Source organism: Taurulus bubalis (genome assembly GCF_910589615.1).
Source record: "Taurulus bubalis genome assembly, chromosome: 7".
Classification (NCBI taxonomy): Eukaryota; Metazoa; Chordata; class Actinopteri; order Perciformes; family Cottidae; genus Taurulus; species Taurulus bubalis.
In genome coordinates this window covers 12066744-12092834 of record NC_136595.1, presented here as the reverse complement: position 1 = coordinate 12092834, position 26091 = coordinate 12066744, and the positions used below count along the sequence as shown (strand labels likewise).

The window sequence follows — 26091 nt, the reverse complement described above, 5'->3', positions numbered from 1 at the left end:
TTAGTTTCTCATGAGGCAGATTAGATTAGTGTAGCAGACTGCAACCATCTGTGCTTCTCCACTACATCCTCTGAGAATTTTGTTTGCAGTATTTTTTTAAATGATGAATCGAATATGTCAAAGGACTACAAAAATGCATGAAGCTGATCATCTGCAACAGAAATTTTGTTCAGTATAATCTGATTCTCGCTCAACTTTCAGACAAATAAACACATTTTTCAATCTGCATGAAGTGTATAATGTAATAAGTGATTTGCATGTTCAACAACCTATACTCATCCAACACCTACCGTTGACACAGCCAGCTTCATCACTATAGTCCGGACAGTCGTGCACTTTATTACACTGTTTGGTGCCGTGAATACAGGACCCATCGCCACACTGGAACTCATCAGGTCGGCATGTGAGCAGGGCTGAGGAAGACAAACCACACAACATACACATTAGAATTAGGTGATCTGTTATTATTTCAGCGAAAATATAATTTATTGGTCTCATTCAGCGCATCATTTCTCTTCTTCAACTGCATCCATGAAGATGTGCATGTGCAGTATCTGTTTTGCTGCTATAATCAGGCCAACTTGCATTCCAACCCAACAGCAATCAGTCATACACTACTCTTACCTGCACAGAAAAGCCCCAATGGAAATGAAAATGAGGCTGGTATTCATTCACTGTTTGAGGAAAACCCACATCCAGTGACCTATTGGGTATGTGTGTATGTGCAAGTGTATATGGGTATTTGTTTGTGCTTGGTTTAACGGCGAGGGCAGGTTTATTTAAGTCATTCGTCTTTTTAACTGGCTATTTAATTATTCATGCGTTGTGTTTTGTACTGGCTCCGCCAAGGGAATGGAGGCAGGCATGATTGATGGCTGTGGAGGCCAACGAGCAGAAGACTCTCACTGTAACAGGAAATGTGGAATAAAACGCAGCCTCACACCAAGTGAGCACCCACCCACAGAAGTACCTGTCCTGCACAGGTAAACAGACACAGACAGGCACATCAACTGAGCAAACTGAATACGTCAATGTGCAAGACGTGTGCACCTTTAAATGACACAGATAAAATAAAAAAGATAAATGTATGCTATGCAAATGCTAGAATCAGCAAAGTGAAGAGGTCATAATCATGTGCCATCACAAAAATGTGCTGATTCTTTCAGCCAAACGATTGTTAATTATGATAAATCCAGAGGAATAGTAATAATAATGGATTGCCATCTGCAGATATGCTGGCAGGAGGAAAAGGAGGGAACCAACGAGAGACACGGTTTGACCATTTCTCATTTACATTAACCTCCTGTCACCCTTCTCACAGTCACTTGTCTCGGCATGTCTATGAAATAACACAAGAATATGGAGACAGATGTTTCAAATAAGATGGGGAATGATAACCAGGGGACGAGTCTGCGTGAAAGCTTAATGGAATAGAGGAGGAGGAGAGAACAAACTGGAGATATGCAATCATTCTCACATTTCTGATTTACATTGACATGTTGCACCTCCCCAAGCTGAGCTCTGCTCTCATTTACATTTTGCAGACATCTGAAACTATTACATCTTGTTTGACACAAACCTCCAACCGCCCACTTTCATTCACAATGTGATGAGCATGCACACAGACTGCATCAGATACATGTAGTGGTACACACAGCTCCAGTCTCATCAGCAGTGAGCCCGGCTGGCACATGTAGACGATGCAAGACCACTTCACTTTACGTCACTCAGGCAGAAGTAATCACAATTAAAGTATGTTATTGGGTTTGTTTTCGTTTGTGGAGACCCACTTTGTACATTATAGTCATGTCCTTATTGACAAATATAAATGTTAATCTTAGACCTGGATTATGTCTGAACCGGAGATTGCCGCCTGGTTAGAACACTTGCTTCTGCCTGAGTCTTGTGTGAAGGTGTGTATGTGTGTGTGTCATGTCGTATGTGCGAGGCTGCTGTCATCTCCCCGAGTGGTGTGTGGGAGTGTGAAGAGGAGACCAGATGGGGGTCTCGCTTGATGAAGGCCCTTCACCTCCCACACTTGCAAGCGTGCACACACACACACACACACACACACACACACACACACACACACACACACACACACACACACACACACACACACACACACACTCTCACACACAGCAAAACGCATATGGTCAAACACACTCAGAAGTTCTCCTTCTGCTTCCACAGATCACACAGTTGCATGGCAACACACTCATGGATCATCAAGTCAGTATTGATCTTCCTTCAATCATCGGTAGCACAACAACATTTGTCTCGTAGTCTTTGTTCACAATACATGGCATGTCAGCCTTTGAAGTATACTCCTTCAGGAGCGGTGAGTCACACACATAACCATTGTTCCACTACACATTGTTAGTATGGAATCATCACCTTCGTTAAGTTAAAGCATACAGCTGGTATTAACTTTTCACATTTTCAAACAATAACACATTTTAAAAACCACACAGAACCATAACATAGCAATTGGATAACATATTCCTTCATTACAATTAGCCTTTCAAATATAAATTACAAGCAAAGCCATGTGCATGAGCGTGTGCAGTGACGTCAACGGAGACTGGGCTAGACTGGAAATACAGTCAAGGAGTCGCATCAGAATAAACTACACTGGCTGTGTGGGTTTTAATTCGGGTTTTGGCAATGAATAACACCAGCATTGGGTTTTATGACACAAGGATCATGTTGTGGCTAAACAGAAAGTCTATTCAGGGTTTCCTCATGATAATTAAAACGACAGCAGCATTATCCTTTAGAAGCATCCATTCAGTTACACACTTTTCTTACACCATCCATCTCCACATAAATACAATACATCCACAGATGACTTACGACAGTTTGCTTCATCCGATTTATCCTTGCAGTCTGCGTCTCCATCACACTTCCAGTTCATGTGGACACACTCCCCGCTCCCGCACTGGAACTCGCCCACTGGGCAGCGAGGTTTTTGGGGCTCCGTCCTCCGACTGCAGCGCTCCATGGACTCGTCCGACTTGTCCTTGCAGTCCGGGTCGCCGTCGCAGCTCCACAGGGCCGGGATGCACTCCGAGTCATTGCAGCGGAACTCGTGCTGGCCGCAGGTGGGAGTCGAGCACTTTTCCTCGTCGCTGGCGTCCCCACAGTCGTCATCGCCGTCGCACACAAAGATCGGTGCCACGCATTTCCCGTTGCGGCACTGGAAGTCTTTGGAGGGGCAGGCCTTGGCATCTACAGGACGAATGGGACAGGTGGATGTAAGATTAAGGTTTTTAAAGACAATGTTTGTTTTTTCATTTTATTATCCTCATTGATTATATTTAATCTACTTTAAATCTGATTATTCTCATTACAGAAAATCTTTTGAAAATGGAGTGAATTTAACTAACTTAATTGAACTTTCACAAAATAGCCTTCCACTTGAACTCATTTTGGAAGCCGACGTTAGTGCACATTGGAGTAGATGAGAGAACATGTGAACTAGAGGACTGATATAGTTAACTTTTGAATGCAGATATTCAAACTCCTTGGGGGAGTCGGGACATATATGTAATTCCTTCTCTAACTGAAAGATTGTGTTCATAAAATGTAGAGTTAATAAGCATAGGGCAATTCCAGATGTTCTTCAATTGCTACGGGGCTTTTTGCTGTCTGGTGAGAGTAAAAAAAAAAAGAGTTGGATCAAAAGTGACTGTGCACCTCCTTAAAACACATATTCACCTACTACATAGTGTAGCAGGCCTCATGGGAAAAACACATTGCTTTTTATTTTATATTTTCACATAAATAAACATGGTCACAACTGCAACCACAAGAAACTCAACCCTGTAAACAATGAATGCAACCATTTTACTGAAACACTCAAGATAAAATGTGACATTGTACCATATTAAGCACAAGGTCGAGAGCATATGTGCAGCAGAAGTCCAGTATGTGGAAGCAGGTGTGTAATGAGCAGAGTTGGGGCACAGCTGCGGGTGTCTACCGCAGTGCAGAAGCCCCCTCCACGAGTGTGTGTGTGTGTGTGTGTGTGTGTGTGTGTGTGTGTGTGTGTGTGTGCATGCTTGTATAGAAATACCTGTGAAGACTGGATATTTTTATTTTTGTATGATTGTCTGTGCATGTGTTTATTTCTCCTCCTAGAGTGTGTTAAGATTCCTGGGAAATGAGGAAACTATAACAATTAAACATTTCATGCATCTGTGGGTTGTTTTGCTGGCAAACTGCGCGTTTCCTCTTCGCCGTATCCAAACGGCGGCGGTGTCTAATTCCAGCCAGGATAGACAAATTAAACTGAATCATGTAGTGTGCTATAAAAAAACTACACTTGTCCTTTGATGTAACGCTCTTCTCTGGGCGACCGACATAAGCGCTTCACTCTCTCTCTCTCCCCGTTACCTTCCCACACAGTGCGCCAAAGGGACTCATTATGGTAATAGGCTATTGGATTCCCCGCTAGCTGTTACTGCTAGCATGCTAATCATCTGCACTCAGATCTAAGTAATTTAATTAACATGAGCACGTAAACAACATCAGCAACATCCCAGCAGAAGCTCAGGTGGTTTGGGGGTCACGTAGGGTGTCTGTGCAAACAAGTAATGAGGAAAGTTAAAAAGTGATTATTGTAAAAAAAACAAAAAAACTTTTGGTTTATGGAAATTATAAACATATTTTGCTTCATTCCAGTGGTCCATGAAGGGTTGCAAGACAGACTAAACACCGTCGTTTTCTATGCTTAAAAGATTTTTTCATTAAAAGAGAAAGCTTGGTCAGTCAGGTGTGCTGACTATAAACAGTAAGGCTGGGATAAGGAGCTTGTTAGTATGGCTCCCACTGGGCTATTGAGCTACAAAAAAGATAGTTTGCTCTTGATAGCTTTATTTCCCCTGCAATAACAGGCAGGTGGCTTGCAGTTTATTGAACTTATGTCTCATGCATAAAAACAACTGAAGTCTGAGTTTAAAATTCACAGCAACACAGGCTGTATTAAAGCCATTCTTACACAACATCTTAAGAGTTACAAGAAGAAAGGCATCTATCCTTCGTCTTTAGGTTTTTTGGCACATCAGAGTTTCTGATTGATCCTTCCATTAATCCTTCATTAATGGCCAAATAAGGTTCATGGTCAAGTGTTTACATTTTTTTGTATCAATTGACAAAATAAACAAAACCGATCGTTGTTTTTAAGGTGTACTGTATATGGGGTCACATATGCCACAAACCTGCAGTGCTCTCCTTTTCAGAGAAGATGATTACACCTACCCAACCCCTATAGTTCTGCTCTCGGTTTAAGTCAACTATCCTATCCACCGCCATCACAAGGAACTTTAAAAGTTGTAGTGATGGTTGTGCTGGAAGAAAAGTATCATCGTCCTGCCCTTTGCAGTAAAGGAATTCCCCTTTATCTTGTTAGGGACAGAACATTTCCTTTGAAATCAGATGGTTTAACATGTATAAATGCTGTGCATAAGACTTAACAATGTGGAAATCTGCCTTATAGCTTCTAAATTATTGCTATGATTTGCCTGAAATGCTTTATTTGACATGTATTAGCGCTAAAACTTTTCTGGTATGTGTCCACTTCCAGGGTGAATTCCACAGAGCGCAAAGGGTCACTTCAACTGTTTGATACGTCGGTCCATTGATCCATCACTGGGCTACGTGAAAGCTGACACACGTCAAGTCAAGGAGACTTTGGTGAATCACTAAGTGAAGGCAGTCCATCGGTTAACACAGGCCAAAACCAATCTTCAGAAACGGAGAAGGGGGAGACTAGAGAGGAGACAGGTGCTCAGAGGAGCACATGGGGTGATAGATCCATCGATAGAGTAGAAATGTCCTTTCCCACCATAAGGGACCCATCCCGAAAACAGCAGGGAAGCAGATTTAATAGCAGATAAAGGTAGTGAGGATAGATGGGTAATGGATTACACTCAACAAACTCTGGAATCACAATCTGTTGTTATGGTGGATTTCAAAATAATATTATCAGTGACACTTGTTTAATCGTAACTCATAATGAATGTCTCAGAAATCCTATACTAAATGCGTCCAAGAAATAACAAAAACAAGTATGAGTTGAGGGTAATCAGCGGCACACGGCACAGCTACACTATTCCCTGTTAATTAAACACATCCATTCAATGGATTATTCTACCAATTACAATTTCAAATAGGTAATCAGTAATTGGGTACTGATTACATCTTGACAGTAACCTTTCCCACCTTCAGGTGATTGTGTTTAACTCGGGGTCAAAGCTTTCTATCCATCTATCCCCAGACCCTGCACTGGACAGCTAATAGATGGCGCAGAGAGATAGGGCACAGCTTATTGACCTTGATCTGAAGGACAATGAACTCTCGTCCAGCATGGACCAGTCTAAAGAAAGCAGCTGTGCACGCACACATACACACGCAGAGTAAAAATATTTGGAAACTCTCCCGAACACAATCAAAATGAGACTCCAGACAGATGCACATGCAGGTGGACGTTCAAGTCCAACGTTTTGCACTTAGATATGCATGCAAACACTGCATTGTGTTTGAAGAGACATAATATATACACACATATGCGCGCACACACACACACACACACACACACACACACACACACACACACACACACACACACACACACACACACACACACACACACACACACACACCTCACTTCAGCCTCTCTTTATTGAGTCACTGGTTTTAATGTTTCTGGAGTGTGGAATCCAATCAGACTCTGGTCTAATGTTGGCCACTGAACTGTGGTGTGGGAGCATGTACACGTGTGCACAAGAATACACACAATTTCACCCACACTGATACAATTGTCAAGAAAAGTTCGCCAGGTGTTCTAGCAGAAAAGCACTAAAAAACAGAAATGGAAAATGAAACATTTACTTCCCACTTTACTGTGTAAAATGCTGCAAACAGACACACGTCTGCTCTACAATCAGCTGAAAAACAGACGGTAACAGCTGATGGCATTTTGGTTTGGAGAGTAGGCTTAATGGGCCATATCTTACACAAGCGACATATTCATCTACTTTGTGAAATATCAATATGAATGCCTTATCTTTCACACAAGAGCATCAATAAAAAACAAATCCGTGTTGAGTCATGCATGCCTACTGTCAGATACACAAGGGTAATTGCAAACAAATTGGCATCTATATTCATGAGGAATGATGGGATAAAAAAAAAAAAATTCAAAAGGAGGGAAGATTTTTTTAATAATTCAACATTTATTAGAATAACAGCCAAAACCACATCCAGCAAGAAATACTAAAACAAGGTAGAGGGTAAATGCCATTTTCAAAAGAAGTGCTCCAGTATGGACTGAGCGGAGGAGCGATGGTAATGCATCATATATTCATCTATTTGTGCAAATTATTATAAGAGGTGCTTTTGTCCGTTTGGTCAGTAGAAGATAATCCTCTTCATGTGCAGTGACAAATGACAATTAGAAACTAATGGTGCATTGCAACATTGCTTCCTAAATAGCAAGCAATCGCTCTGTCAAGATCTTAGTAATGATGGCTGACCCACTTCAGCACCTCCATACATATTGGAAATTTACAGGAATGACATTTTTTTTCAAAGGTAAAATCAGTGAGCAATTACTTGATAAAAAACTGAAACAATGCCAATTTTTAACTGCGTGAAAGAACTATTGAATTTACTAAAGAATCTTGCATTCTACAGCGCTCAGGCACATCTGTATGTATTGAGTCAGTATTTTTAGGACACTTAGCTAATGTAGCATATGCTATGTTTGTAGCACCATTACCCTTGATATGAATAAATCAGCAAAACGTCAGCGGAAGAAGGGTGCCAGAGGCGTTGGCATCTTCACATTTGTAAAAAGAAGGTTGTGTGTTGCACGGGTCAAGAAATGTTCGCCCGCCACTTAGGTGGGGATTTAACACTGAGGAGCTTAGGAGGACGAGACGGAAAAAAAGGAGGCAGTTTTAGATCATACTTTAGATGCAACACATTCTGCAGGAAGATCAGAGGGCTCTGTGTGTGTGTGTGTGTGTGTGTGTGTGTGTGTGTGTGTGTGTGTGTGTGAAGACACACAGACAACTTGACATGCAGTCTCTCTCAAGGGCTCTTACAAAGTCTTTATCAGTGCTTTGGCTACATTAGACCTTTGAAGCAACAGCTCGGGGTTGATGGCAGCGTGCACTCACACATTCATGACCAACACCAGACAGACAGGCCCAAAGCCCTCAGCTCGTCCACTTGCTGTTACATACAAGTGATCCCCTTTCCCTAATGGAATAGATAGACAGACAGTGAGGAGAGATGGAATTCAGAATAGATTTATCACCGACTGACAAACAGAAGGCAGCTTCAGAAGAAATTCCCTTTCCAACAGCCCGGCCAAATGGGTTCTACGAGGCACAGAGTCGACACTACATGTTTGAAGCGTTGGTTGGAAAGAGTCATCGAACACGTCAGTCATCTCCCTTTGGTAAAAAAAAAGAATAATTATGATACAACATGCTATAGTCCGGGGAGAGATACTTTGCACTTTATTACACACTGCAAATTCACTCGAAAAACAAATGTGTAAAACCAGAAATATCTTAATACTTAACTTGCAGTATTTTCTTCAGTGCAATCTGCTAACTTATCTTAATGAAACAAAGCAAAGTCCTCGGGGATTTAAACCGATGCCTGCTGATGCAGCGAGCAACTGAGCTGATTACTTTGTACATGGCTTGTTTTTTTATATTTTTCATATAAAGCAGGAAATGCTGAGAGGAAAAAAAAGAAATGAGATGCAGAGGTAAATATATCTGCAGACATCAAGGGTGAGGTATAATCTGATTTTGGATTTGCAATAAACTGAAGCTTCAATCATAAATGCGGGTGCGCATATTTTAGCAGACTATAACCGTCTTGAGTAATATACAAAGTTGTTGTTGATGCTTAGGTGCTGAGCTTCCTGAATTTATGCCATTGGCTAGTGTTGAAATGGCTTCTTAAAAGAAATAATCCAAGATGACACCATATAAATGAAACACCATTTGGATGCTGGGAACATAAAACTTGTTCTGAGACAAAATCCAGCTGAAAAACCCAGCGTTTTTAAATTTCTGGGTTTGCAAACTGCAGTCCATCTTTGGACAGGATATTTCACAAATTATGATAAATAAATTGACCATCCGATAAAAAAATGCCTTCCTTAGAAAATGTGTTCAACCTTTATCCAAACCAGGCTCAGAGTCTAGATTTATACCCCAGCATGCAAGTGCATCACTATGAATCATAAACTGTTAATACAGAATAAATCACAAAAAATACACGCACAGCACTTCATCTTCTTAACACACACACACTTTATATTCAGCTATGCTAGTTAGATTCTTTGCTGGGTGTGAAAATAAGAAGACCTCACTGTAGTGTGACAGTGGAATCTGGGGAATCCAAGTGAAAGAGCAACAGAGAAAAATGGCACAAAATCCACTGAGACTGAAGCTCTCTGTGTAACATGATTGGTTTACACCAGGGAGAGCCGTTCTCTTAACCACCTTCATGATGAGTGGGGACTATGAGGAGGGCTGGTATACTGAATAGAACAGGATATTTCAATAGCTCAATCACTATGACATCTGACAGCAGCTTAGACTTGAATATTAACTGCCTCTCTGCAAATCAGATAGAATGTGTATGTGTGTGTGTGTGTGTGTGTGTGTGTGTGTGTGTGTGTGTGTGTGTGAGACGGATGTCCTTGTGTGTCTCTATATACATGTACGTGTGTAATGCCATAACATCTAATTTGGGGATACCGTTGGTCAAAACACATTTTATATTTCAGATCATTTAGGCCATTACTTGGAGATTGTGATATGCCATCACTCTTTGCTTGGAGCTCTACACAGTCTTAAATCTTACCAGTACCCCCATTATACACAGTACACACACGCACGCACACGTCTGGAAACTAATTGCATCACCCCGATAATTATGAGGTAGCAGATGTATGAATACATTAAAAATAGGTCATGGTGATTTAGTGAGATGATTACATCGCCACTATAAACATGTAATCCTACGCTTTACCATGTTGATAATGACATAATTACCATATGAGATGGCTTCATCATGATAGCATATTTGTATGTTGATCACTCTCCACAGCTAAACCCACATTTCTTTCTCCATATTACATGTTGTAATATTGTCGATAACATTACTAGACACATATTTCCCCCTACTGCCAGGCCAGAGTCTAAAAATATCAGAGCTAATTAGGTGCATACCATTTTTGTAATTAAGATTTGACAAACTGATCGCTGCAGATATACTGTATTAAAATATACAGTAGTTTTGTTTTTGTTTGCCACCACAAACAGTATGTGTTTCCCATCTTTTTAAATGGGCGAATAAAATAAATCTGGCTTTGAGAACCCTCGGCTGCCTGAAGGGGGGTGGTGCGAAAGCAGCAAAACTAAAAGATCCTTCTTATCTGACTTTCTTCACGTTCTGTTGCTTTCCCCTCAGGTTGGAGCAAAAGTTGCGGTTTCACATTGGTCAATTTCTTCAGACAAGCAGGCTTTCTGGTCATCTCCGTGTGATTCTGAGAGAGAGAGAGAGAGAGAGAGAGAGAGAGAGAGAGAGAGGGATAGAGAGAGAGAGAGAGAGAGAGACAGAGAGAGAGAGGTGTGTGTGTGTGTGTGTGTGTGTGTGTGTGCGCAGGGTAAAGGGTGGGTTTTGGGGGTGAAAGAGGAGTGAGTAATGTTCTTAAAGCAAGTGCAAACGCCTCTGGCTGCGCAGCGAGCCTGTTTGTGAGCCGGCGCTCCATTACATTACACCTACGCACACAGCGAGAGTAGTGTGAGGATTATAAATGAAGGAGAACGTAATGGGAAGAAACTGAGACAAGAGGATACCACTCTATGTGTATGTTTGCAGGCACCTCTTCTAATGGAAAAGTGGGTGAAGTAAGATAAAAGAGGCAAAGACCTCTAGAAACACAGATGTTCACACACATATTACATACTGTAGTTTTATTTATGTGGGTGGACTGTGCTTCATCCTTTTTTTAAATCTATTATCAAATAATGGAATAGAGGTTAAATTTACTGTAGCCTACAGCGAGCTGGACTAAAGAAGTCATATGATACATGTGTGTGGATGCCTGCAGGAGGGGATGTGCAATGTGTATATGTTTGTTCATGTGTGTACAGTTTGTATCTCACTGTGTTCACTTAGGATGTTTTCGCCGTACAGAAGACAAACTTGTATCTTCACGTATGAACACTTATGAAATGCCACTTTATTTACTCCCTTCTACTCCCTCACACACACACACACACACACACACACACACACACACACACACACACACACACACACACACACACACACACACACACACACACATACACACCCCTCTGCCCCTCTATAAAACACCAACTAACATTTCCCTGGTGGGCATTGATCCAGCGGCCGCTTGCTGTAATGTTACACAGCAGCTCCGGCTGATGTGAAAAGAGCAACAGGTCCCCAGGGCCCCAGGAGTCTCTCTCTCTCTCTCCCTCTCTCTCTCTCTCTCTCTCTCCCTCTCTCCCTCTCCCTCCCTCTCTCTCCATCTGTCTCTCTTTATGCATTTTCTCCCTTTCCGTCCTCGCTGAACATGTATTGTACGTCTGTTGTAAATGTAAAGTGTTAAACTAAACTACGTTGCATGCAAAGACCAGAAACATGAAAATGCACAGATGAATTAAGAAGTGTGAGTGACAGCAAATATAATATTAAATCTTTCAAACTTGAAGGAGTCCAATTCCACCACTAGATGCTTGAATCTAGATGTAATTAGATTTGTGTTTATGAGGTAAATGAGTAAGACTGAAGCATTATTGATCAGCACACTTCTGTCAAAGGAACATGCAACACATACATGGTTTGTTGAAGATTTGAAATGGCAGCAACAGCTTATACACATACACAGCATGATTGTCCTTTGGTTGTAATCTTTCTGTCCACAGACCCAAATGGGGAAGATGTGCACAGCATATTCATCACGCATTGCCGAAAACAAAATGTTTGAGTTGGAACTCTTTTCCCCCAGGTTGTAATGACACAAACAAGACATATTTAATTAATACATAATGGGGACTTCATTCTTCACTTGTAGACAATGTAATTAACTCAGCCTCCTACACTCACACACATATTTTTGTTTCTATTAACGGCTATTTGTAATGCATTGAGCGGAAAATCAATTAGTCCTAGTATCTGTTCTCATTTAAGTGTGTGTGATCTTATTCGGCTTTTGGAAATGTAAAGCTCTCTGGTGATCAACCTTAAGCAAGCTGGATCATTCCTGCACTCGCTGAATCAGCACCTCAACAGACCACACACACACTTACGACACCCATACATGCTGTATTAACTTAAATAGGCAAATTTGCTGAAATTAAAAGTTGATTGGCAAGCCGGTAAAGAACCCTTTTTAATTATGTTTTGATTTAAAATGTTCATTTACAAGCAAAAGGGAGGCCATTAGTCATTAAAAAATGAAGTCACACACACACACACACACACACACACACACACACACACACACACACACACACACACACACACACACGCACACACACACACACACACACACACACCCTGAAGCAAGCAAACACTGCCTAAACAAACATGATTTGACATTAACATAAATTAAAGGCTCATAAACTTTCTTCAGAGGCCTCCGCTAAATGTAATAAAGAACCTCACTTCCTGGATCCATGTTTTATTCAACATTTGGATGTGCTCAATTAGCAGCCCTAATTAACGCCGGTTGCACTCCGGTTGTAGCTGCCACGGGGGCGCGCGATGGAGAGAGAGCAGAGGAGATCAAAGGTGGAGGAGGAGGGTGACGGAGAGGATGGAGGGATGGGTTGGAAGGGGGCAGGAGGAAAAGCGGCAGATTTAAAAAAGGAAGTGTGTTTGTTTTAAGGGTTCGATGGAAGTGGATAGTAGTACTGTTCCTATGCGAACATTAGAGATTTACAATTGTTGATGAAAATCTTAAATCAGCATCCGACTAATAAGTTTTTCTTTTCTCATCAATTATTTCTGTTGTATTTCCAAAGACCTTTTAGAGCCGACTGCTTTTTACTGATCGACACAGAAATGATCACACGACCAGAAACCCGTCTGCCTGAACCATTCAACTGCCATCACACTGCTTTGTCACGTAGCTGTGCTTTGTCTGTAGATACAATACTATTTTTTTTCAATTCCTTTATTACGTCTGTAACATCAAGAATAAATCGTTTTCCCAAGTATGCATAAGCACAAGTATAAGTAACAAAAGCAGCATGATTATGATTTATGGGACCCAAAACTCATGTTTTAATAAATACACAGAGCGCAGATTGACAGGAGGGGAAGAAGGAAGATTAATTCGGCTGATATATTATATTTTATAACGTGCTGTTTGTTTCTCAATTGCAAACATCGGTATTATTATTCTCCTTTCTCTGAGCGTAAACATTGTGCTTTATCAGTGTCAAACTAAATATGGTGATTTTTTGGGAATTACTCTCGTCATAGCTTAACATTATGATAAATGGTAGATCTTTAATGTATTTACACATGTGGATTCTTTTACAGATATGTTGATGCCATTACTTCTTTGTCTCTGTCCAATATCAGGAAAATTAGAGGGGATCATCAGTCAGTCAGTCTTTCAGACAGCCATTAATATTATCTTTCCACACTTAATTCAGTTTATTCGGGACATGTCTACAGCTTACTGATAATTCCTTTGAACTTTGATATAAAGAACAAAAGTGAGGCTAATGGGTCCATTGTGAGGCCTTTGAAGTGGTCTTTAATGTGTGAACTCCGATAACACCGGTCTCTTCCACGGATCAGACAAATTTAATATTCACCACTACCACCTTCACCTGTAAATTATAAATGAAAAGCTGATCTCTACAGGTTATTATAACAGCAAGGCCCCAATAACACACACACGCACACACACACACACACACACACACACACACACACACACACACACACACACACAAAAATCAGGCAGGAAATCAATTATCATCAAAACCCCCATGAAATATTTCACAGCTGTATTAACCACTTTATTTCTGACTGCAAAGAGAGCTGAAGGCTCACACAGGTCAGACGAGATCAACGGCAGCGGAAAGAGCGTATGATTACTGATTGATGGAGTGAGAGAATAAGAAGTGTAGGTGCCTGTGATGGGCGAGGAAGAGAGAAAAGAGAAAGCGCTCTTGTTTTGAGACAGTTTATACTGTACATCAGAGAGACAGAAATGGTATGTGAACAATGGAAGCATGGGTTGCATGACTAAATCAACAGCGGCTGTTTTCATTAGGTCGTTGCCACCAACTCCCTGACGTGATCACGCTGTGTACTAGCAGTCTGCACTCTGACAACTTACGGCCACGATGGAGACCAATGATCATATCCAGAGGAAGTGAGGACCAACAACAGGGGGAACAGCGACAATTAAATGGAGACATGTTTCTCTCCACCCGACCAGAAAATGTCAACACAATTTTTTAAATGAAGCATATTTGAGATAAATTCTACATGTCATGTTTTGAATAATTTAGGTTGAACCAAATAATTTAGATACATTTTTCAAAATAATATATTAGCAAAACTGGGCTATTTTGAGAGGTGTTTATAACTATTTCACAACTTTTGAGAAAGTGAAAGAAAAAGAAACGACTGGATAAGAAATGATCAAAACGTGGAGACGATCAATGAGGTTTAACACAAATTTAACAGAGTAGAGTCGACATCACATGTGCTTGACTGGTATGATTAGCTTCTGATAGTAAACCATGATTTATGGTTTCAAAGCTACACATTATGGTACAAATGCTTCCCCCAGGGTGTTCAAAGCGATGAGATTGCACAGCTCAAAATCTAAATTAATTACAATTTGGATATCAATTTTATCTAAATTGCCTCCGCAATCGGTAAAGTTAATTTAAAAATGGTAGTTTAACTTTCTCTATTTGACAGTAAGCATATTTGGGAGTGCATGTATGGGAAAGATTGAGACGTAATTAGTGTCCAGGAGCATTCTCACAGTGTGTGTGTCCTTAATTATACATGCACTTGCACGTCCTTGCAGTGTACATAAATGCATTTTGTGCATTACTTACAGCATGAGAATGTCTAAATGTCACAGTGCCCGAGGGTTGAAGCAAACATTATGAAAACTGAGATGCATTAGACACACGCTGCCCTTTACTTCTGGAGGAGGCCTCTCCCATGCTACGTTTAGTCTTGCCTTTACACTACAACTGGCGAGAATTACTTCACCTTCACTCCACAAAAATATAATCTCCCTGAATGTCTGAAAGTCATACTTGCTCTCACCAAGACACCCACATAAAGATGTCCATACAGCCATTCAGAAACTGTGTGTGCATATACATTTAAAGTGGTTTCGTTTTCCATCTAACCAAACAAAGGTTTAGCGAAGAGGAAATATGCCATGCAATCTATATTCTTATAGAAAATGAAGTGTGCATGTGTGTGTGTGTGTGTGTGTGTGTTTATTTGTGTGTGTGTGTGTGTGTGTGTGTGTGTGTGTGTGTGTGTGTGTGTGTGTGTCACAGGTTTGTAATCAATAATGCTGTGGGCCAGATGTTTGCGCTGATGAAAATCAATACCCTTTTCACAGCTTCAATCCCAGCTGTGAGTATGTGGGGTGGATATAGTAATGTGATGCAAGCGTACAGTATGACTTGTGCAGATGAAGCAATCTGAGTTTGTGTGTGTGTGTGTGTGTGTATATGCGGTCACAAAGCTGGTTTGTAGGTTTCCTGTAACGTATGCTAAGCCTCGTGTATGAGCCTCAGAGATATCCAACGCTGAAATACAATTTCGCAGAATGATTGAAACCAAGACCAAAACATGTTGTGTGGGTAAATGCGGTATGCATATATAGCATGAACCTGTTCCTCTTTAGTCATGTCTTATGCCTGCTACTCTATGACTACAGCATGGTGTGTTGTGTGTGACAATTTGTGTTTAAGAATGAGACGGTGGGCTCCATCTTTGTTTGGTACATGGAAGAGACAGTACTGGTGTTGCAATTGGGAGCAAATAGGATTGGCTACAATTCATCAGCCCCTAACACACCCGCACGTTACATAACATTACATGTAAGAGCCTGTAGCTATAAAAACACTGAAAGTGTCCCAGCAGCCCTCGGCAGTGAGCATGATGCACTCTGCACCTTCCTCGACAAAACCAATGCCTCGTCAAGGAGGTTTTTGAATGTCAGTTAACACAGCACAACCTGTTGTGTTGGACACATCTTGAAAAACACACTTTCAAGATGCATAACTGGTTTTCTATTCCGTTTAACACTCCGGGCCCAGATCTCCCAGTCTGCAGAGCGAGAGTGCTTTTCACATATTTCCAGCTCATCGAGCATCAGCCAAGAACACGGACAAGATTGAGCCGAGGAAGAAAAGAAACAGAAGATATATATATATATATATATATATATATATATATATATATATATATATATATATATATATATAGATACAGTACATGAAGGGATGAAACATTTGACTTTTTTGCTTCCGGCGGCACAGATTTGTGACGGCCCAGGTAAAAGCATATGGAAAACGTCTACGCAGAGTCTCTGTTCACCTCTGTTGTCTCCTTCAAATCCTTTTCCAGTATACAATTTTGCAAGGTCTTAAGTGTATTATCAAGTGCTTCGTATGCACTTCAAAAGACTTGATAACACTTTTCTAAAATGTAATTTTAATCATTTGAAAACTTGAAGAACCTGTAGCATTATAAAACAGTACGTTGAGCAGATTAAAAAATCCAGCGGATCAAAGTATTTGTGTTTTGTATTAATCAAATAGCATACACACTAAACAAATAGAACAGTAGATTAATCAATGATCATCTGCTAAACTTTCCAGTAGAAAAAGGATATTTACAGAAGAGCAGTTTACTCAACAGCTTATAAGTTAAAGGTTTTCTAGACTTCTTCCACCAATGAGGGACAGGAAACCAACGTTGAGTTCCAATAAATCTTAAAGAAAACACTCTTTCCTGTTCCTCTGTATTTTCACCACAAGCTTACCTGCAGCGCACTGATCCTCGTCTGCACCGTTCTCACAGTCCCTCTCTCCATCGCATCGCCATGACAACGAAACGCATTTGCTGGCAGCCCCTCCGCAATCAAACTTCTCTGGTGGACAGGTCTGTCGGCCTGTGGTGAGCGGGTGGAGGTGAAGAGGGAGAGAGAGAGCATCGGGAATAGCAGGGGAGGGAAAAGGAAAATGGATAGCAGATAAAAAAGTTGGGGAGGAATGGATGGAAGGGAAGTGAAGCACAGAGGGACAGAGAACGAAGACGGGCAGAGTGAAATGAGAAAAGAAACGGGGAGGAGGCGGGAGAGAGAGAGAGAAGGGACAGTCAGTCAATGAAACAGTTTGATAACTTAGTTATTTTGATGCTCCAATCAATTCTCCCTCAAAGGCCTGCAATTAAACCGGACACACAGTGACAGAGGGACAAAGAAGCAGGAACACACACACACACACACACAAACGAAACTGAATGATTGGCATTTTTGCTTGATTAATGCCTCACACAATTAATTAATTAGAAACAATTAGTTAACTAATTGCTTCTGCACAAAAATGTAAAACAGAAATGCATTACAATACATACTGCATACATATAGTGTCATGTTTTCTTTCACATGGGGAAACCTTATTTAATCAAACATGTAATTGTGTAGAGAGTAAGTGTGTTACACTTTATCAAACATAGACACACGCGCACACTGGGTGTGAGAGAGAAAGTGGTCCCTCTTGGTGAAAGTCCATTACAGAAGAAAAGGCCATTGTTCCTACATGTGTAGCCCGTGGGGTTGGTACGGGGAGAAAAAATACAGCCGTCCAATACATCAACTTTACACTGAGTCCCTGCAGCAAATCCCTGTCCTTCTTTCTCTCTCACTCACACACACACACACACACACACACACACACACACACACACACACACACACACACACACACACACACACACACACACACAACAGGGACTCCATAGCCCCAGATTACATTACAGCGCTGTGTCAAACGCAAGTCTATCAATTATACATATTTGACCACCAGCATGCTTCTTGGCAAGCAGCCTGAGTGTTTGTGTGTGTGTGTGTGTGTGTGTGTGTGTGTGTGTGTGTGTGTGTGTGTGTGTGTTACAGCCACAGATCAATAGTTCCTCTGGGATTTGCCTATTTCAGTCTCATTCTCTATTTATTTATCTCGTATTTCTTCCTTCTCATTCGGTATTTTGAGCAGTACTGAGTAAATTGTTGCCATTCAAACGCCGCTCCTCATGGAGGGACGCTGGGGGTTTCAGCCTTGCCTGTGGTGACTGCCAGAATGTTCTCTACACGATTGAAAACTTGGCTGCTTGCATTTGATTTGTCTGTGGAACTGGACTGGTTTGAAGTTTTCTCTCCCGTCTTTTGCTGGTGTTGATCTTTTGGATGACCTGGCCTTTAGAGAAGAAAAAGCCTCCTGCAACTCCCCTTAAAGCGAGCGAACACAGTGCGCGTGCAAAAACTAAAATCATATAAATATCAATGGGAGGTGTGGCAATGTGAGGAAGGCGGCAATAGCGAATTGTCTGACATTTGGCTTACTGTTCAATCAATTTCAATGTGTGTTTGCTCTGGAAATACTGTACTACATACTGTAGACAACACTGGTCTGATGTTTCACATTATTGACCTACTCCAAGTGTGTGTGTGTGTGTGTGTGTGTTTGTGTCGGACAGCAGAGTCGAAGGGCTACTCTCTTTCTCACTCTAATATGAACCTACGCAGACATACCAAACCGACATACCAACAGGGGGGCAGTCCACTCCGCGTGTGATTGACAGCTGGGTTAAAGGGATGTAATTTGTCTGGCTGACCATTTCAGGCCATGGTAGTTGAGAAGGGCGGAGTCATGGATCAGCTGCCAATCAAATGACTGAATACGGACAAGAAAGAACAACAGATAACTTCATTGACATCGATCATGACAAAATCAATTGTATGATTTTCATCCCAAGGGTAATAATGTTAACAAAATGAAAAAGACACTTTAAATATTCTATTATTATATGTTTGAACAATACTTTGCAACTATTAATGTCTGCTCAGTTGCTTCCTGGCCTTTGATATGATACGATACAATAGCAGCTCTACCCAAACATTTCTAGTGTTTAAAAAAAAATAAAATGCTGCCTCAGTCTATTAGATAGCAATATAGAGTATTGCAGACCATTCACAGAGAAGATTGGTAATTGCTAACAAAGAGATGTTTCACATCGCCTGCAGAAACAAGGGTGTGCTGTTTTGAGTAAAAATAAGTGGTAGTACATGAAGGTAATTAGCAATATCAACAGTCTGCAAAGACAAAGGAAAAACATGCCAACTAAAGGCAATCCATAATGTCTGCGCGTCTCGATCAACACAACTTTGTGAAAATGCCATTTAAACAACACTAATACAAATTTAACACCAGAATACAAGTCAAAGAAAAGAACGAATCCTCTCAGCATTTTAATTTTTTTTTAATCAAGGTTTTTTGCTGTCTGACTATGCCAATCCAGATGGTAATGGCGTTGATAATAAAGTTGTAGGAAAGATACTTTCCCCAGACTTTTAAAAGTCATTGCTTAGCACAGATTGTCCCTCTCTCTTTGTCCCTCTCACTAAATGCTGACAGGTGTATCCAGAGGCAGAGCAGGTACTAAACAGCATTGATGGACTTATCGAGAGAAAGCTGGGGACACGTCTGTGCCTGCAGAGCTAATGCAGACTGTGATCATATCCCAGGTCAAGTGCAATATCGACTGCCACTCTCACCGCAGAAAACTTTGTGAAGGTTGCATCCCTTCAAAAATGTAAAAAAATGGAAATTAACAACAACAAAAAAGCAGAGGCCTGCTCTAAAGAGCCTGAGGATCAACTATGAGTTCAGTATCTTGCTCAAGGACACTTGGACCTCGAACTGCCAACTTTGTGGTTAAAGGACAACCCGCTGTTCCCACTGAGGTACCGTCGCCCAGACACACTCAAACGACTATGACACAACTTTGTACAGACACACATTGTACACACATGTTCATGGCAGGCAAACTTACACACACATTGCACACACACAAACACACACACACACACACACACGCACACACACACACACGCACACACACACACACACACACACACACACACACACACACACACACACACACACTTTTCTCAGCTGCCAGTCATAGGCATCTAACTAAAATCGCTATTAATTTGACTTTGTATTGAAAGAATATTTCATGGGCTATAACACCCAGAGGGCAAAGAGGCAAACGCTGGGCTGTTAGCATCCCGCTAACGTGCTGCCAAGGCCTACAGGGAGTAACAACTGAGCAACTGCTGTTGGCCCCATGCTCCAGTGGAGCAGCTTTGTGGCGAGCAATACGAGATGGTGGTTGGACACGGTAGCTCCCAGGTGGGTGTATGCATTCAGATGAGTGTGAAACACTGTTCAACCAAGCATGTGCTGTCAGTGAATACATCCAGGTAATAGAGGTGAAGCAAAAAAAAAAAAAATGAAACAATTGCTTGCATGAGGTCATACCGTCCCCTCAACTTCCATTTCTGTGACATATACAGGCATATTAGCAAGAATAGATTCAGCCCTGTGCCTTCTTATCATTAACATAATGCATATTTAATGAATTGTCCCCAGGGGAATTTGCCCGTCAGTATTTGCAGTTGTTTTTCCCAGTATGACACTGCATTACAAAGTGCAGGGCATAAGATAGGACACATGACAGTATGCCGTTAGTCAAATGTTGCAAACTAGTCACTAATCTTCATTGTTAAGAAACCTCAAGATCTAACTCAAACTGCATGAATAAAAGTTTGCATTGAGTTTGCATTGGCTGCAATTGGCGGATTTAGTCAGCTTATTGATATGAAGCAGGCTGCACCTGCGCATATATGAATTAAATCTTAAATGAGATTATATGGTTTTATTGGATTTTATTTTGAGAAAAACTCTGTCCTTCAAAATAAAGCCATTTTCCTAAAATTCGTGGTCTTAGTATTTTTGAAATTTGTGCAGTGGAATTTATATAGGCTTTGCGATTCCTGGGGTCAAAAAACTCATTTGGCACATAGGGGACTATGCAGTCTTTTAATTCAAACAAGTCCACAACCAGAAGTGGTAGGGACTTGTTATTCTCCTCACATGCCTGCCTAAATGTGCATTATGAGCCGGGTATAGGGGTGGACTGAGCAAGGCTCTGTATTCTAATGAAGTTTTGATTAACTACCTTCTTAATTTCCCTTCACAAGGAGGGACGGGATTGGATCATTGTAGCGCAGCATCGCGTTCACTCTCTCGCTGCCTCCCTAGCATCAAAGCTAGCATCCCAGGTGATTGATTCAGATGGCTCGTAGCCCCGCGGGCTAATGCTACGGTAATTTATTTATCATGAGGTGTGTGCATGAGGCCGGGAGGTAATGATTCATTCTTAAGTCACTGTCTGCCACAGTGAGACACAACGTCAAAACAAAGGCGCATAGGAGGAGCGTATGTGATAATATGGCACATGTTGAATGGAAGCTCGCGGATGATTTACCCTGTACTGGCATCAAGCATTATAGTTGCATGAATATAAAATGCTTAAAGCTACACTGAAATTCCCATGCACCCCGAGCAGAACAGAGTTGATTGATGAGGTACTATGCTTCAATGTCTTTTTATGAAAACATCTGAAAACCATGTCTCATCACATCAGAGGAATATTATGAATGCCAGAATACTCTGCGTGGGCGTGAATACCAACTGCCTCCACATGTACTCCAAAACAAAATGCATACTAGAAGGCAGTTTATTTATTTGTATTTATTTACTATCAAACTTGTGAGAATATCTACAATACATGTTAACTAGAATTGACCACAAATATTGACTGTCATTAAGTAAGTATAGAGAATGTGAACATGGAACTCGTGTCTGACACCTCATCATTTAAGTTTGGATAACTGCTGATCGTCTGTGAAATAGCATAATTAAACTTAAGTTCCAGCCATGAGTTTGCACTATAAATTGGTGAGTGGCTGCTTGAGAACAGTAAAATGTTATTGCTTGGCTACTCTGCAGGAAAAACAGGGCCAAGGCATCCTTTGAATCAATACACAACCGTGTGCCGGCATGAGTCCGTCTGCTTATATGGAGACCGCATAATATTTCAGCCATTGAATTTCAGCAACAAAGTGATTCCTTTATTTTTAGACTCGGTTACCTGGATTGGAATCATGAACAATAAATGAAGGAGAAGAAAACATTGATGGATATAGAAGGGAAACAAAGAGGGAATAAGGCAGATCAGAACAATGAAATAGAGTGAGATGAAAGAGGGGGAGGTGGGGTCATGTATTGGTCACTGAATGGAGAATATCAATGTAGGGAAAAACTGGGACCAAGGCAATTAGAGGAAGATACTCCGGAGACACACTCAGAGAGAGGCGTAGAGGTATTGGGTTGGAATCTGATCAAATTGGGGCCCGAGGGCCTGCCGTACAAATGCACACATCTGTTCGCTCACTTATTCAGCTCTAAAGCTCTTCTGCCAACTCTATACCAAATAACACAGATACATAAGCATGTAGAGATGAATGCACACAAACATTAGCACAAACAAAAGCACACAAACACAAATTGATGTATAGTGCAAATGTGTGCGTGTAATCCATTTAGAGAAGTGGACTGGGTCGCATTTTAGTGGTCCTTAATGAATATGTTGTTTATAATTTCAGGGTCTGCAATTTCATTCAAACGAATGGGATCTGGTAGAGGGTGGTTAATCTCTTTAAGTCATGTGCATGCACTATGAATGCAATACGTTACTTTTAGTGCTGTAACCTTTCCAAAGGGGAAGAAACGCAGGGAGTAGACAAAGGACAGGAGGCAGGGGAGCCTTAAGCTCACAGCGCTCTTATGAATCAATGATTCATACAAGACTAGAGATGTATAGATGAGCCAATTATTTGGCTTGTAAGGACTTTGCAAGTCTAATGCTGCTTTGATAGGTTGCAGTGGGTGAAATCGCCATGGTGACGGTCATTAACCTCATTCTAAACAGTGGTCTTATTTTCACGGGCTTGTTAATGTAAATGTAGGACCGTAATGGTTTGTGTGCCCATCAGGAATAGACAATGCCGTATTAGGACCATTAGGGAGGTAGATAAAACTAAAATACAAAAATATCCAAGGAAAAAACTTGGATATTCTTTAATATTAGAGTGGTGAATCTAAAATAGTGAATAACTCACAAATGTACGAGAAAAAAGGATATTCTCTGAGATCATAGTGGTATATTTTCAGAAGAAAACAACATACTGATTTGGATGAGGTGATAGCTTTTGAGCACCAGGAACAACGCAATGTTCCAGACTGTTGCACCTCCTTACAAGCGTGTGCGTGGTGGCATACCATATGTTCCATGTCATCTGTGGAGTGAGGAGTGTGATCCAACCTTGCAAAGAGAAGAGATGTGATCCCTTGAAAAAACAGAATAGACCCATCCTTGCAGTCCCTCTTACCAGCTGATTTTACTGACGCTACAGCTACCTCTGGTCAGGCAATACAGAGCGGTTTCTTTTCTAAACCGTTGGGCATTATTTAATATACACATTAGAGCTAGAACAATGAGTTAAATTAATCCATTAGTTGATCAACAGAAATATCATTAACTATTTTGATAACTTTACACTTTGATAATTGTTTCATTGGTTCCTGCCTCTCATATGACAGGATTCATAGCTTTTATTTTTCATGTATCGTTGCAAACTGAATATCTCTGGGAAGTTGTAATGGGCATTTTTCACTATTTTTTGACATTTCATAGACTACATGATTCAGCTATTAATCAAAATAAATAATTTGCGGATTAATCAATAAATTAATCATAAGAGGCCGCCTGATTACTCAAGTGTTCCTGTGTAGAGTGGTTTGCCTCCCTCATACTGTGCAGCGACACCAGTTTGATTAAACAATGCTGAATGTCCACTGAACTGACACTTTGACAAGTAAATATAAAACACATCACTGCACCGCACACAGTTTCTAAAAAAGGCAGGTTTTCCTCCTTCAACCACGATGCATCATTCGGCACAAAGCTCGCCTCAGAGCAAAAGTGTGAGCTGTCAAGTTAAGAAAATGGATGAAACAAGTTGATGAACCTACATGACACGGAGATCTAACTTCACAGGTCAATGACAATTCCATCCTATTACACTGTCAACTCATGTCTACAAAGCCACACATCACTCCCAATGTGCAGGAGCAGAATGCTTTATCCAGCGTACACTTCATGGCCACAACTACTTCATGCGAGTTATTTCGGTGATGGAATAAGTGTCGTGTATGTAAGTGTATGTGTGCTGCACAGCGTGCATTACTGTATGCATGAGTTCATGTTGAGATCGGTCTGCATGTGCATGTACCATAAGTGTGAAGATGGTTACATACATATTTTTGTATGCATGACTGAGCATGTGTTTGGTTGTTTATAATATATGTGTGAATGCATGTGTGTGTGTTTTGCATTTCCTCACACCACACTGAGAACTGGAGCACGATGTTTCATGGCCATGTACAATGAGAACAACTATGGGAGGAGAGGGAGTTAAAAGGACAAAAGTGGTTGACTCTCAGGGTAAGGGATGGAAAATAACCAATGTAACTTGGTAAAATATACTAATGATGTAATTTGTATTTAGTTTTCACCATAACTTGATTAAGAGGTGAAATGTTTGAGGATAGGACGGCTGCTAATTTACTGCATCAACTACCAAAACTAGTTTAACATATATAGGAACATTTCCAAAGAAAATGCTGTGTATGATATTACATCAATGTCCTTTTTCTGTGTACTTTCCTGACTCTTAAGTTTGGCACTGAATGTAAATGAGCAGTATGGACTTGGAGGCTAAGTCTGCAGCGCCAACTCAACCCCCCACTTGTCCTTCAGATGTGAAATCCAATTTACAGAAAGGGCGTATGTGGTTAATATCAGATTACATTTTAAATGAAGGTTAGTGTTGATTAGTGGCTTTCATTGGAACACTGATCTGCTATTACTGCAGCCCTGATGTAGTGAAATGGGGGAGTATGCTGAGAGAAAGAAAGATCAAAGTCAAGAGAAAGGAGAGAAAAATGATCAGAGAGAGCAAGTGCAGGGATAAGAGAAACTACAACAAAAGTAGTAGATGGCAACAAAACAAGAGGACAGGAAAATAAAAGCCATGTAGGAGTAACATGAGAAGAAAAAAACCACAGGGAGCGTGTGACAATGAAAGAGATTAAGTCAAAGTTTAAAGATTATCCTCAAAGTAGACAGAATTGATGTTGGTGTTTAAATATTGTGCAGACTTTATGCAAATTCAGAACATTTGGAAAGTGAAAAATGAATCACAGTAAATAAATACATTTGGTTCCTCTGATTAACAAGAACCTTGTGGGGTTTTGAAACGCTGCTGTGGGAATAGACAAGCAACTAGGACTGACACTGACCGGGGCTCATACACCCATGACGACCAAGGTCTTAATTCTTCACTTTTGGGCTTTCTGCTTGGATGTATGCAACAGTGAGAGGAAACATTAAACCAATGCTTTCTTTACAAATAGAAAACGGTCATATAAAAAAATGTCTGATACACCAACTTTTCCCATCACATGTAAGTATGAAAGGTTGTTTTTGTGACGTTGCCACTATTTTGCGCACCTATGAAGTAAGTTTACTGAGATTCCTCATTTGTCTCTGAGCTGGTACGATTAGTTTGTTATGGGGGGTCCGAAGTAGACGCTGCTGCAAAGTGAAAACTGGAGCTCTCTCTCTGCTGTGTGAGGGGGAAGACGGGGCCTGTTAAATGTGGAACCATTAACACAGTCTAGACTGTGGGTCTGTCACAGTGCCGTGGGGGGAAGAAATACAGCGGGACACCAGCACACTCTTAGGAAATTGCCACTTTCTTCCAAC

At 40.9% G+C, this 26091-nt stretch overlaps 1 protein-coding gene across 1 annotated transcript in view; it reads right to left on the bottom strand.

Annotated features, from left to right (window-relative positions):
• The window catches only part of lrp8 (low density lipoprotein receptor-related protein 8, apolipoprotein e receptor), a gene marked incomplete at both ends in the record, with an annotated part of 146157 nt that overhangs the window by 34617 nt on the left and 85449 nt on the right, over nt 1–26091 (bottom strand). Inside the window, 3 exons of the mRNA XM_079220691.1 lie at nt 291–413; nt 2857–3231; nt 17120–17248. Coding sequence (XP_079076817.1) covers nt 291–413; nt 2857–3231; nt 17120–17248 — 627 coding nt within the window. The remainder of the gene's footprint in view (nt 1–290; nt 414–2856; nt 3232–17119; nt 17249–26091) is intronic.